Consider the following 15,134-nt stretch of genomic DNA (forward strand, 5'->3'; position numbering starts at 1 on the left):
ATATGTCCTGTGAAAGCGTGGTCGAGAGGCTAAGTGCACTTGAACTTGGCTTGTCTTGGCTACCTAGAAGGGGGCTCGAGGTTCGGCACCCGACTCGGGCAGAGTTGTGTTTACTGAGTGCCTAAAGGCAGCACGGAAAACCAACTCCTAGATACCCCCTCCCTCCCTCCACAAATGAGATTGGACCAAAAGCGCTCTGAGCATGCTATAAGCATGAAAGTAGCGCTATATAAAAGCTATAATAGTAATAATGGGTTATCATGTGCTTTCTTCTTCCAACTGTTGGTGTTAATCTGGAAAAATATCATATAGTTAGGGTATCTTTGGAAACTCTTAGTATAGAATGGCCAGTGGTGGAGGGAGGTGTATGAGAGGCTCTACATCTTCAGGATCATGTTTAGCATGGAAGTGAACACACTGAGGCTAGTGTACCCTAAGGGTGAACACGCTACAGCTCTTCTGCCCTCCATTAGATCACTGCACAATATGTCCTGTGGAAGCTAGCCCTATGGCATTCTGTGTACATGTCTAAGCCAGTCAGGGTGTCTACTGTTAACAGCCAGGATGTCCTGGCATCCTGCTCTTTGCGGGACTTTATTTTGGTGATTTTATTTTACCACCTTATTTTCAGTATGCGCCATAAATATCCTAGGTGGAAGCTATTTAGTTTCTTTTCCTGCCTAAAGTAGTTGGGCCATGTTTCATAGCTATATAACAGAGTACTTAATACATAGGTTCAAGCTAAGGCTTTAGTAGTAATAGTCAACAAAGCTTTGTTCCAGACATTTTGCAGCTTTGACATTGTTCTCATTGCTTTAGCTATCCTGTTATAATGTCCTTTCATATCATAGTTAAAATTATCTCTTCTCATTTGTCCATTCCTAAAATTATCTCTTCTCATTTGTCCATTCACTTTCTTCATAGAGTGTGACCGAATCCCACCAATTTTCCTGATGGGCAGATGTTCTTAGTAGGTATCAAGAGAGAAGCTGGTTCATTCTTTTGCATTGTCCAGCAAGCTTTTCTTTGGACAATTCTTTCTTTGTGCTCCGTCCACTGTACCTTGAAGGATTATTTTTGACAGCGAGTCATGTCTTACAATAAGATGAAACCAGCTCAGCTTTTATCTCTTCACAGTATTGAGGAGTTAATCATTTTGCCAGGCAGAGTGTTGACTTGTAGACAGTACAAACTCTTTTGTCTTCTTTTCCTAGTGTCTGATTTCCAGCATTTTTCTGTAGCATTTATTTTCAAAGGCTTGAATTCTTTTTTCAGCCTCAGCGTTCAGTGTCCTACTTTCACAACCATATAGAAGTACAGAGACCACTAGCAAAGAATACTGCTTTAATTTTACTTGAAAGCTAGTTGAAATACTCTGGGGGATAATTACTTTGTACATATATATTAACATACTGGGAAAACATTACATAAGGTGCTCACCATTTCAACTTACTATATTTATTACTTTAATATGTGATGGAATGCTGTGAATTATTTTATACTGCTAGGGCTGGTTGAATCATCGGCCATTCCATGAGAAAGATATCCTGACAGAGCTCTTCAACAGTTCCTTCACAGCATTGTGGAATTTTGCTCTTCAAAACCTGGAGTTTAAAATGGATATCTTGGAGGCTTTTGTTATTTCTCAGGTAAATTGCAAATCTAGTTTTTTTTTTTTTTTAAATATTTCTTTATTGCTTGTTTGCTTTCAACTACTTTTTCAAAAAGTAACATTGAATTACTAGATAGAAACAATGACCTAGAGCCCTTCTTTTATTAAAAAAAAACAATTTCAGCACAGAATATATTTAAAAACCTTTAGGATTGCACTCAGTCTAATAAAACAGTGCTAGACTTTCAAACAGTGTATTAGTTTACTCAACTCAAAACCTACCATTATAAATCTTGTAGTTGACATATTTGATTGTGTATGCTAGTTGACATGTGTTACTTTAAAAGATTACTTTATATAAATAATCTAGCTTATGTGTTACTTTATATGTTGTTTATATGTCTAAGTTGACTTAAGTAAGCTAAGTTGAAGCCTCGTATGCAGGTTTATGTGTGTTCTTGTTATTTTTATGTGAGTTTATGTGTTTCTTTGTAGGTAAGTTTATGTATTAATTGTTGTTAGATGCCTTCTATAAAATAAGAAATAGGACTCATCTCATTGAACATTTCATTGCTTGTGAAATAAGTAATACAAATCAAAAGTTAATGTCACTATGATGGTATCATAACTTTGTATGTTCAGCTGGTATCATAACTTTGTATGTTCAGCTAATATCATAACTTTGTATGCTCAGCTAGTATCATAACTTTGTATGTTCAGCTAGTATTATAACTTTGTATGTTCAGCTGGTATCATAACTTTGTATGCTCAGCTAGTATCATAACTTTGTATGTTCAGCTAATATCATAACTTTGTATGTTCAGCTAGTATCATAACTTTGTATGTTCAGCTAGTATTATAACTTTGTATGTTCAGCTGGTATCATAACTTTGTATGCTCAGCTTGTATCATAACTTTGTATGTTCAGCTAGTATCATAACTTTGTATGTTCAGCTAGTATCATAACTTTGTATGTTTAGCTATTATTATAACTTTGTATATACAGCAAGTATCATAAAGTTGTATGTTCAGCTAGTAATAAAACTTTATATGTTCAGCTAGTATCATAACTTTGTATGTTTTGCTGATATCATAACTTTATATGTTCAGGCCTGCAAGTTATTGACTGGCCTGATTCCTATGAAAGATGACAAAGAAGGAACTGGTCAGCTGTCGAGGGAGGTGTACGAGAGGCTCTACATCTTCTGTCTCATGTGGAGCATCGGAGCCTTCTTGGAGCTGGATGGCAGAGCCAGGATGGAGGAGTTCCTCCGCAAACATGAGACCATCAAGCTTGATCTGCCCCAAATACCAGATGGACTGGACGCCACCATGTTTGATTTTATGGTGGACACAGATGGTAATAGCTGTCATTGTTTTGCGTCTTTCATGGTTTAGAATTTGTAAAATCATTTTTCTTATGTGATTATCTTATCTTCTTATCTTGTATATTTTATACATTTCTTCAAAAAAGAAGATACAAATTTTATATTTTTTTCCATATGTTATGTTAACCAAGTCATGTATCTTAATTAAAGTCATACTTGATTAAATCTTTGGTTTCCCTGGCTGATTTAGGCAATGAGCTCCAGGTACTTATGGCTATAATGAAGGAAAAGTATGAATTTGTCCTAGGATATGTAACAAGAAATATTTTTTTTTCTGAGTATTGTTTGGGGCAGATGATGTTAAGGTTGTTTCTGTGGCCCATGGCTAATGAGGATGTTATATGGTCAGGACAATGACCAACTGCCTTTACTTTTCCCCAACTGATGCCAGGTACCCTTTCAGAGTTGGGTGGAATAAAAAATACCAGTCTTCACCAGGATTCAAATTCTGGACCCCCTTGGTTTGGAAGCTAAGCACTTTACCACTCAGCCACTGCACCTTCCTGTCATTGATTACAGTCCTAATAATTTTTTTTAAAGCTACTGCACTAGCTTAGTCATTTAAAAAAAAGGAGGGACAACTTTACAGTCTTTTTGGTTATATTTCCAGGAAAATGGATCTATTGGGGTGAGAAAGTGACCAACTATGTCTACCCAACTGACCATGAGCCAGAGTACACCAGTATCTTGGTTCCTAATGTTGACAATGTTCGGACAGAGTACCTGGTCAACCTGATAGCCAAGCAGAACAAGGCCGTCCTTTTGATTGGTGAGCAGGGCACTGCCAAAACTGTCATGATCAACAACTACATGAGACAGTACAACCCAGAGTACCATATTGGTCAGTCGGTCAGTTTCTCTTCAGCCACCACACCTATGATGTTCCAGGTAGGCACTACCGCAGCCTTGTCTTGTAGTTTATCTTTGAGTAGGCTTGCAGTAAAAGAAAACTACGATCACCTAATTACCTATGTTCTAACACTAAAATCTCTTTTTTTAAGACTAAGGGATAGTTGAAGGTGTCACGGTTAACGAGGGTGTCATATGGCCAGCACAATGACCAACCGCCTCTACTTTTCCCCAACTAATGTCAGGCACCCATTAGAGTTTATAGACTTTTTCTCTTCCCTTGGATAGAATTTCCCCCATTGACAGGCCTGTCCATTCTTTTATGTAGTCTTCTCATCATTTTCTCTTTCTGCCTCTTCTTCTTTTCCTTAAGTTAGAAGAGCTCAAACCTTTAATACTGAACTCATTATTGTATGGTCTTCTTATAAAATCAGTAAAATTATTCATAGAAATAATCAATAATATTTGAACTATTAAATAATTGTTAAAAAATGATGCCATATTGATCACTAAATATAAGTGATTATAAGATAAAATAATTTTATTGGTTCATACTAATGAAAATTCAGTTTGACTACCTTTGTCCATCTCAGTATTACAACTTTAACATCTATGCAAATATTCTCACATGAAAGATATGCACAGGGGCATAGCTAGGAATTTTCCATCATTTTGTGCTCCTGCATTTTTTGTAATATTTAATATTTAATGTAAAAAAAGCATCTCAAATGGAGGCCCGGGGGGATTTTCAAATTCTCCCCCCTCCTCCCCCCACCCTAGCTACACCACTGGTTATGCACACAAACAGCTTTATGTATTTGTCTTTTATGTACTTGTATAAACATTAAACTATGAAGTTACAAAAAAATTAAAGAAATGAACTCTGTGATTGTGGTATGACTGTAGTGATGATAAATCAATGGTATCATTTAGTCTTTTAAAGCCTGGTATCAGTTGTCTAGTAACACATCAAATAAACCAATTGAAAGCTTTTATTCTAGCAAGTGCTTATGTGCATTAAGGCATCTGTTGTCTTAATTATGGAAGGAAAATCTGTAACTATATGATTACATGTAGCTCTGTTTTTTTAAACATTTAGAGAACTGTGGAAAGCTACGTGGACAAGAGAGTTGGTTCCACCTATGGGCCCCCTGCTGGCAAGAAGGCTACAGTGTTTATAGATGACATCAACATGCCTGTCATCAACGAGTGGGGAGACCAGATAGCCAATGAAATTGTCCGACAGTTGATGGAGAACCACGGCTTCTACAGCCTAGAGAAACCGGGCGACTTCACCACTATCGTGGACATGCAGGTAGGAGGATGTCCGCAGCCTAGTGTCTACTATTTTCTAAATCTATTTGCTATTTTTTTCTCTGTATATTCTGTGTTGTCATTATGAACGATATTCATCAGCTGCATTATAAAATCAATTTCTATCATAATTAAATCACAATTAGGTCTAGATCAGCATAAGCTATCATGCTAACTCTTTGTGCAATCAAAAGAAGTTTGATACTTTTCAACTTGATTTTTGTTCAGAATTTTTTTTGATAAAGTAAAGTTCCCCTTTGAAACCTTGTGATCTATGGGGCAGATGATGTAAAGTTCATCTGATTCTGTGTCTCACTGTTAATTAGGATGTCATGTGGTCAGCATAAAGACCAACCGGTTTTACTTTTCCCCAACTAATGTCAGATAGCCATTAGAGCTGGATGGTCTCAAAGGCACCCTAAAGATTCCAAAATTAAAAATCCCAGTCTTCACCAGGATTCGAACCAGGGACCCCCCCCTCCCCCCATTTGGAAGCTACATGTTTTACCACTCAACTATCCAAAAGTTTTTAACTTCCTCACATTTTTTTTCTTTAAAATTTTTATGTTGAGCCGTAGGGTGTGGGCTTAATTAGACTGATGAAGTAATGGAAGCCTCTTTGAGAGGCCTTAATCTGAGGCATTTAATACAGGAATTTGTTAAAGCTTTCATTTCGACACCTGACTCGGGCAGAGTTGTGTTTACTGAGCGCCTAATGGCAGCACAGAAAACCAACTCCTAGATACCCCCTCCCCCCCACTGGTCCACAAATGAGATTGGACCAAAGCGCTCTGAGCATGCTATAAGCATGAAAGTAGCACTATATAAAAGCTATAAATATATGACCAGGACCATTCTATGGAAGTTTAGATACAAAATCACAATGAGATTGTCATTAATTTGTTGATATGTCTCATTGTTTTCTTAACTAAACTCTTGATTGGAAATGTATGTAGTTCTGATACTTGTAACACTGTTGGCTATGTAATTATACTAAACATATACTGAAAAAAGGTTAAAACAATTGTACTTGACAGTTTAACTCACCAATAATCTCATTGAATAGTCTTACTGCAGCAATGAGTAGTAGATGTCTAGATGTGAAAATTAATTCATAATGATAAGCTCATTATAAATGATTTGTTGAAATTATTTTATTCATTTTTTTCCTCAACACAAAGTTCTTGGCAGCCATGATTCAACCAGGTGGAGGTCGTAACGACATCCCACAACGTCTGAAGCGCCAGTTTGCAATCTTCAACTGCACCCTGCCATCCAACCCCTCCATTGATAAGATCTTCTCTGTCATTGGACTGGGTCACTTCTGCAAGGAGAGAGGATTTAAAGAAGAGGTCATCGCCATGGTGAAAAATTTAGTTCCCATCACCAGAAGACTGTGGCAACTCACTAAGGTTTGAGAAATTCTTATCATGTATAGTAGTCTAGCAAGTCAATATAGTTACAACATACATGTGGCTGTGTAATTGCAAATTGACTCTACTTAAAGTCCCCAATAAAAATTTTCTATTTGTAAAGCCTATATTAAATTATAGAATTTTAAAGAAATTAAGGTTATGGTATAGTACTTTCTTTTCAGAAGATATGCATCTAATAAAACAACAAAAATATTGAGATAAAAATGTTTAAATATTTTTTCCCATTTAAATTTCTCTGGCCAGGAACATATGTTACTATTTTTTAAATTGTGTAAAAAAAAATGGAATAGTAGCCTTTAACAATTGTTGCCTTTCAGATTAAAATGTTACCAACTCCAGCCAAATTTCATTACATTTTCAACCTGAGAGATTTATCCCGTATCTGGCAAGGGATGTTGAACACCTTGAGTTCAGTTATAACAGATGTGAAGCTTGTGATGGGTCTGTGGAAACATGAGTGTTGTCGTGTCATCGCTGACAGGTGATGTGCACATCCTTTAGAAAAATAACTAGTACATTTTAGTAACAACGAGATGATATCTTCATCTGTATGAATTCCAGGAAACAGCCATTGCCATTTTGGCTTTCATTAACTGTACCATAGCCTAAATAAAATATATTGTTCCCAAGTTATTAGATTTTTTCAAAATTCCTTTTCATATTTCTCCCATTTCCCATACTCAGATAACCTTAGACTTGGCATAATTATTCATTGTCTAAGGCAATACATGACCAATCAAAACATTAACCAATCAGTTTATTAACATTTTTTTTATATAGAAAAGGGAGATAAATATTACAGTTTTCATAGATATTGCAGTAAATGTCCTTTTATAAGCTTTGTTTTTAAAAAAGTATTTTTATATTTTGATTAGTTGCATTTTTAAATAAAATAGTAATTTTTTTTTTCAGGTAAATTTGATTTTATTTAGATATAAATTTATGTATTGTTTTGTTCCACAGAGAATAAAATAAATTTCATTTATTTATTGTGAACTGGAAGCCTGAAAAAAGAATATCTATATCACTTACATTTCAGAGCAACATCTGACTTCCCTTATTACAGGAACGATTTGAGTGTAACATTTTTTTTGTGTGTGGTTAATCTATGATTTCCTTTCAGAACAAAGCTTCGTTTCTGAACAACGATTAATTGATTTACATTTTTCATTTCCATTTCTATCATCTGTGTCAACAATTGTTTGGATTTCCTCCCGGCAGATTCACCAGTCTCGACGACGCTGCCTGGTTCACAAAGACAATGTCTCGTGTTGTCAATGAAGAGTGCGGTGAATCGGTTGCTGCATTCTTAGACAAAAATGACCTTTTTGTTGACTTTTTGAGGTAGCTTTATGAAGCTCTTTTTTTTCAGGGTTTTTCCTGTTTGCCCCCTTGCTGTGTGTGTAGTCTCACTGTGTAGCAGGTTGACTAGACTAACATTATGCTGGGAAAATATCAGCAGCATTATGATGTTTAATAAAATGAATTGATATAAAGCATTAAAATAAAAGCCTCAGATACGGTTAAAAGGAACAAAATTTGCTTTAATGTAAAATTGTTTAGAGCTGATAAAGTTTTATTAGTTAAACCTAGGTTAAAGTTATTTTTATAATTTTTGAATTATTTCATAACTTTGAGCTAAATAGTAAATAATAATTAGTATCTCTTCAAAGCAAATATTTTCCCAGGATATTGTGTCTTTTAATACAGGAAAATCAAATAATCCATTTAACTTTTTTTTTTATTGATGTGTTTCTTTCATAGATGTTTTTTTTGTTAGTTTACAGAAATATTTTTTAGTCAAACATAGGCTTTAGCATTCAATACAGATTAGATCTAATTGCAGACTTAAGAATTAAACATTTTACAACAATGTTAAATATATATTTAATTTCTTAGTAATCTCTTTAAGGCGCTGTGGCGGAGTGGCAGCCAAACGGGAATCCTGGGTTTTTTTATTTAGCGATTTTAGGGTGCCTCTGAGTCTACCCAGCTCTAATGGGTACTTGCCATTAGTTGGGGAAAAGTAAAAGTGATTGGTCATTGTACTGACCACTTGACACCCTCGTAAACTGTGGGCCACAGAAGCAGATGGCATTCAAATCATCAGCCATATAGGTTGTAAAGTCTGAAAGGGGGAGACAACTAATTTCTTTACTGTTTTAATGTTAGCAGAAAAAAATGACTGTGTTAATGCAAGCAGAATTTTAATTCTGAACAGCCTATGTTTGAATATTTGTCGAATTAATGATTTGGCCTAGATGTGTGTAGCACTCTTTACTTAGTCTTGTATTGTGAGTTTCACTTATAACGTTTGCAGTGAGCATTTCAATATTGCATGCTTTCTTGTTTGTTTTTTTTAACTAATGCATGTCAAATTATTTCTGTGTCTCCAGGACTGAAGAGTCAACGTGAAAGTCCTTTTTGAGCCTACTTCCTGATTTGTTAATAATTTAATGTTTTTGTGTTTCAACCTTGTGTTAACCTTTGCTTGTGTTTGACCCCTAACCTTTAACCTGCTTTTGTTATGTAACACTAAACAACAGATTTGTTAAAGTAGAAGACTTGAATTGGTTTGATAAGACTCTGAGACGTCTGGTGACAGAGGAGATTAGCGAGGAGGCAGGGGAGCTCATCCTGGACAATTACTTTTTTACCAGCTTCATGAGGTGGGCATACAGCCACTGAGACTGTCACTTGACTGAATCATGTGACATTGCTGGCAGTGGCTGTTGTGTTTATTTGTTTTATGATCTTAATAGAAGTAAAGAAAAAAGAAGGAATATATGATTAATTCTATAGGTAAAACATTAAATCAAAGAATTGAAATATTTATAATATTCACATTGTCAAAATTAAAAACCTTTCCATTTTATTCATGATCCATGCAACCTTTCCTATCTAATACATCTGTTTGCTTAATTTCACTATTGATTTGACTAAGTAGCATGACAATTGGATATAATTGAAATAGATGGTACCAGTACATAAAGTATGAATATTTATCCCATAATTATTTGATTTAACAAGGTAGATAATAGACCTACTAGTACATTTAAGTTATAATTAAACTTGAATACACAAAATTAAAAGCTATATCTATATTTGACAAAAGTCATTTAAAAATTACATTTTGAACCATAGTTTTATGGTAATGAATGTTGCTACTTTAATTCTTGGTCTAGTGACCTAAACGCTATACATATTAGAGTATTCTTGGATCTTCTTAGATTTCATTGAAAAATTAGTAGCAAGCATTAAGAAATAACCTTAAACTGAATTTAGAAATGTTAATATTATTTCATTCACTTGCTTAACTTTTATGTGTCATAGTTACTATGTTCTGTTTGGTGTAATGCACAAATTGTAAGACAAATTTCCTCATGGACAATAAAGATTATTATTATTATGTCTTAATCCAAACCCTTTTTTGAAGCATACATTTATTTTTGGACAAACTTTCTTTGTGGCATACATCTTCAGTTAAGTCAGAACCTTTAGGTTATTTAAAAACCTCATGTAAATACCATATAATGCAAAAATCCAAAGCTTTCATAAGATCCAATCTTCCTGTGCAAATCCCTAATTTTCTGTAAACCTAAACCGTCTGTGAGGCTCAAACTTCTGTGGCAGGCTAAACTTCCTTTTTGGCCCTAATCTGAGAATGTTAAGCCTGAGTATCACAAACTTCTGCTTCACATCTGTTTGATATAATCTCGATGTGTTAAGGTCTAGCTCATGGCTGGGTTTAGGGGGAAATCTCTAGTACTCAAAGTTTAGTGAAGACAGGAGAGTGTAGAATAAAAATAAGTAATGTATTTATTTATTTATGGCAGAGTTATTTATTTGGATTATTATTTTAATTATTGCCATTTATATAGATGTTGATGTTTAGTCACAGTAGATGTTTTTTTATGGAATTTGCTTAGAATATTGTAGTTTGCACTTTAGCTTTTTACTATAGAAGCTTAACAAATGTTTCAATTAATTTAGTACAGTATTTTTAAATGATTGAGTAGTTGAACACTCTGAAAATAGTTTCGTATACATCAAATTATAAAATATATTTATACCTTACAGTTAGCATTTAAAGGCTATGATTAATACAATTATGTCAATCTACAACTTCACCATAACACTTACTTACTTAAGATTTAGATCTTTCTGTGCTATTCAGAGCATAGGGCGGCAAGCTGTTATACATACTATCATAATATAAATTTGTATTGGTACCATTGATACATTGTATGCAAACTTTCCAAACAGAGATGCTCCAGAAGCTACAGGAGATGAACCAGAAGATACAGACTTTGACATGCCCAAAATTTATGAGCCAGTAAGTTTTTATTAAGCTTTTAAGTATTACTCTGCTACTCAGCGTCAGACCCTGGTTGACAAACTATTTGCTGCTTGCCAGAATTCTGGCTTAAATTATTACCATCTGATCATTTACTGGACTTGCACCATGCTCACACTGTTAGAGCAGTGTTTTCTTTTAAGCTGAACATTGAATATGAAAAACTCTGACCTCAGAAAAAAATTTTTTATTTCTTATTTTAGAAAATATTGTTGCAAAGTTCTTTCAGTGTTTTTATTATAATTATTATTATAGCTTTTATGTAGTGCTACTTTCATGCTTATAGCATGCTCAGAGCACTTTTGGTCCAATTTCATTTTGTGGACCAGTTGGGGGGGGGGGCTGGAGGGGTATCTAGGAGTTTGTTTTCCGTACTGCCTTTAGGCACTCAGTAAACACAACTCTGCCCGAGTCGGGTGTCGAATCTCGAGCCCCCTTCTAGGTAGCCAAGCCAAGCCAAGTTCAAGCGCACTTGGCCTCTTGACTACGCTCCCCACTAGTGTTGCAGTGCTTTGATTACATTTGAGCTTTTAGTAGCTGACCTGATGTGCATCTTTAATAAATTTCTTGTGCTACCTTTAGTTTGCTTTGCCAGATATCTAATAAAAGCACTCCAATGAAATTTCATAATATTACTATATAATAAAGTTGTTTATGAAATTCCTACCCTTTGAAGCATGAGATAATGAGCCTCATTAACAACTAACCTAATGCTGAAAGTTGTAGAAATGGTCTAGTTGAAAAACTTGACTTCTCATGTAGACTTCTGATTTCCAGATATATGTCATCAATTGGAATGTTTGATTGACAGGTTGAAAGTTTTCAACATCTGGAGGATAGACTTTCCTACTTCCTACAACAGTATAATGACAGTATTCGAGGTGCCGGCATGGACTTGGTCTTCTTCCGTGACGCCATGACACACTTGGTCAAGGTGTCTCGCATTATACGCACGCCCAGAGGTCATGCTCTGTTGGTGGGAGTTGGAGGTTCTGGCAAGCAGTCTCTGACCAGGCTGGCCTCATTTATTGCAGGCTACAAGACTTTCCAGATCACACTTACCAGGTGAGAGTGTAATGCATGTTTTAGTGTTTCACTGGACATTTAGTAGTTTGAAATATATATTTATTTATTTATTTATTCATAGATGCAAAAGCTATTTTTATATACATAAGAAAAGATTGATAATATAAGGTCATTAGGTTGTGTTATGGGTAAATGAAATATATTCAGGTTCAGCAAAAGTTATTTACAATTTTGTATTTATACTGTCAAATAGAATGAACATATGAGTATATAAATGTTATATTTCTTAGACAACTGTGTTTTTATATTATGTCTTTTAAAATGATTATATGAAAGAATCAAAAGATGTTTTGCCAAAGTTTAAGTTGTTTTGAGACATTTTAATTAACATATAATCAACAGTTAGAAACCCTCCACAAAATTACTTTTATTCTAAGTTTTCCTTTTTATGTCGAACTTTGTCAAATAAACTTTCATTGAAACTATTGAAAACAACAGACTTGAACTTTTGAGTTGAATTCCTGGTAGATTTTTAAAAATGAGTTTGTGTTTCTTGGTACAGTGGATTTGAACTTACAAATATTTGTTTCTCCTAGGTCCTACAATGTGTCCAATCTTTTGGAGGACCTTAAGTCCTTGTATAGGACAGCTGGACAGCAAGGGAAAGGAATTACATTCATCTTCACTGACCAGGAGATCAAAGATGAAGGTTTCTTGGAGTTCTTAAACAACATGCTCTCATCTGGTGTGGTAAGTTAGTGAAGGCGTGGCTTTGAAGTGGGTACATTAGATTGTTTTGTAAAATGTTTTCCATGGTTCAGATGTTCCTTAAGAGTTGAAGATAGTTTACTTCCTAGTCCAAACCTCCTGCAGGACGATTGGGGGGGGGGGGGGGAGGGGAGGTTGGCAGGTTTGAACTAGGGACACTCGATAAGTCTGAAAACAACAGTCAAGCACGCAAACCACGCGACCAGGTAGATTAGCATTCTGGTGTAAGTTATTGAATGCATGGCTTCAATGTGCGTACATTAGATTAGCATTCTGGTGCATTCATGTCTTTCCTCTGATAGATTTTTTAGTCAAATTAAATTCATTCAGCCCTGGTCATGTGGTTTGCTCTCTGGACTGTTGCCATCATGGTCCTGGATTTGAACCCTCATTGCTGTCATCCCGGTTTGGGCTAGGATGTAATTTCTGATGGCGCATCTGAAAGTTCAAAGTATATTCATTGATTATTTGCGAAGATTACTACAGAATTGTTTTTCATCATTGTCAGTAACTTATATCCAACATAAAATAAAGCTGGTGCTGCATAGCCATGTGAAATACTGCACTCCTCACTAAGCTTTGTACTCGAAGACTAGCGTTGTATAAATATAGCTGAAATCTAATGTTTTTAATTCTTTGTTAAAACTAGTTATATACTGGTATATATAATTAAAACCTTCTTAAGATAAATTGTGATGAGTAACTTTTGTCATTCTGACATAAAGATATTAAAGAAAGTTCAGACTACATTCTTGTCAGTATCATTTCATGTTGTTCACAACATCTAACAAATATAGTGTTTTTAATCTTCTTTAAACAACAAGCTAAGCCAATTGTTTATTTAGCTTCCTGTAGACTAGCTAAGTCAATTGCTTTTTTAGTCTTCTGTAAATAACTGGCTGCAGAAAATTGTTTATTTAGACTTCTATAAACAACTAGCTGCAGTTAATTGTTTATTTTGTCTTCTGTAAATAACTAGCTGCAGAAAATTGTTTATTTAGACTTCTATAAACAACTAGCTGCAGTTATTTGTTATAAAACTGAATGTTGATAAAGGAGTGTAATCTACAGTCTGAATTGTCTCCCCCTGCAGGTGTCTAACTTGTTTGCAAGAGATGAGATGGATGAGATCCTGGGAGAGTTGGTGCCAGTCATGAAGAAAGAGTTCCCCAAGCGTCCACCCAGCAATGAAAACCTGTATGAGTATTATCTGACACGAGTCCGAGCCAACCTGCACGTCTCTCTCTGCTTCTCACCGGTAAGGAAAAACATTTTTCACTGTTTATGTTTTTTACTTTATGTAAAAAAAAAATAATAATAAAAAAAAGTAAAGTTCCCTATCAGACCTTGGTTTATGTAAGACAATGTGGACACTATCCACATTTGTATTTGTTTTGTTATTTTTAAACATTTAACTTTTTGATCAACTTAAAAATATTTTATATCAATGTATTTGTTTCATAGATGTTATTGTTGTAGTTGTAATTTTTGTTGTTAGCTAAAATAAAAAAGGAAGTGCTTTAATAATTTATTGGACCTTGAATTCTATTTTCTCAAGTATCTCATTGCTAAATACAGTGAAAAGTTTTCTAACATATTGCTTCATTTTGGTTTACTTTTATAAATATGTTTCCAAATGTTTAAAAAAAAAAGTGTGAATTATTGAGGAATACCAAATATAAAATATTTTGTTAATTAGAAAATGTTTCTTTAATTAGATAAGTGTTAAAACTTCTCAAATATAAAAAAAAAGGATTAAAATTCATTTTTTATTCTTTTGAGTTAATGTTTGGATATTCTTTCTATATAGGTCGGTGAAAAGTTCAGACAGAGGGCACTCAAGTTCCCAGGTCTTATCTCGGGCTGCACTATGGACTGGTTCCAGCGCTGGCCCAAGGATGCCCTAATTGCAGTGGCTGACCACTTCCTCAGAGACTTTGAGATCATCTGTACAGAGGAAGTAAAGAAACAGGTGATTCACACAATGGGCATCATCCACGATGGTGTGGCAGAGAACTGTATTGACTACTTCCAGAGGTTAGTACATATATATATTTAGGCCAGTTCTGTACACCCAACTTTTCCAGAGGTTAGTACATATATATTTAGGCCAGTTCTGTACACCCAACTTTTCCAGAGGCTAGTACATATATATTTAGGCCAGTTCTGTACACCCAACTTCAAACTTAATGGTTCCATTGTCAAGTGCTAGTTTTATGATGTTTCTTGTGTGTCCCTGCATCAGCTTAAAGTTCCTGGCTTTGGGTTGGAGAATTAAACAGTTGATATCTTATTTTTGTAAAGTGCAGACATTACTTCAAAACAGAAGTTGATTACGTCAATTTTCTCATGTATGTTAATCGATGACTTGAATTCTGCCAAGT

The 15,134-nt window shown here is 34.8% G+C and overlaps 1 protein-coding gene across 2 annotated transcripts in view; it reads left to right on the forward strand.

Annotated features, from left to right (window-relative positions):
• The window catches only part of LOC106050283 (dynein axonemal heavy chain 5-like), a 93,985-nt gene that overhangs the window by 56,266 nt on the left and 22,585 nt on the right, over positions 1 to 15,134 (forward strand). The window contains exons 43-54 of one of the 2 annotated variants that reach the window (XM_056036390.1): positions 1,509 to 1,649; positions 2,723 to 2,972; positions 3,611 to 3,888; positions 4,949 to 5,164; positions 6,345 to 6,575; positions 6,917 to 7,080; positions 9,146 to 9,268; positions 10,866 to 10,935; positions 11,768 to 12,021; positions 12,579 to 12,732; positions 13,844 to 14,008; positions 14,561 to 14,787. In XM_056036390.1, coding sequence (XP_055892365.1) covers positions 1,509 to 1,649; positions 2,723 to 2,972; positions 3,611 to 3,888; positions 4,949 to 5,164; positions 6,345 to 6,575; positions 6,917 to 7,080; positions 9,146 to 9,268; positions 10,866 to 10,935; positions 11,768 to 12,021; positions 12,579 to 12,732; positions 13,844 to 14,008; positions 14,561 to 14,787 — 2,273 coding nt within the window. Of the gene's footprint in view, positions 1 to 1,508; positions 1,650 to 2,722; positions 2,973 to 3,610; positions 3,889 to 4,948; positions 5,165 to 6,344; positions 6,576 to 6,916; positions 7,081 to 7,820; positions 7,944 to 9,145; positions 9,269 to 10,865; positions 10,936 to 11,767; positions 12,022 to 12,578; positions 12,733 to 13,843; positions 14,009 to 14,560; positions 14,788 to 15,134 lie in introns of both variants that reach the window. The other variant, XM_056036389.1, reaches the window with a different exon arrangement.

Source organism: Biomphalaria glabrata, chromosome 7, assembly GCF_947242115.1.
Source record: "Biomphalaria glabrata chromosome 7, xgBioGlab47.1, whole genome shotgun sequence".
Classification (NCBI taxonomy): Eukaryota; Metazoa; Mollusca; class Gastropoda; family Planorbidae; genus Biomphalaria; species Biomphalaria glabrata.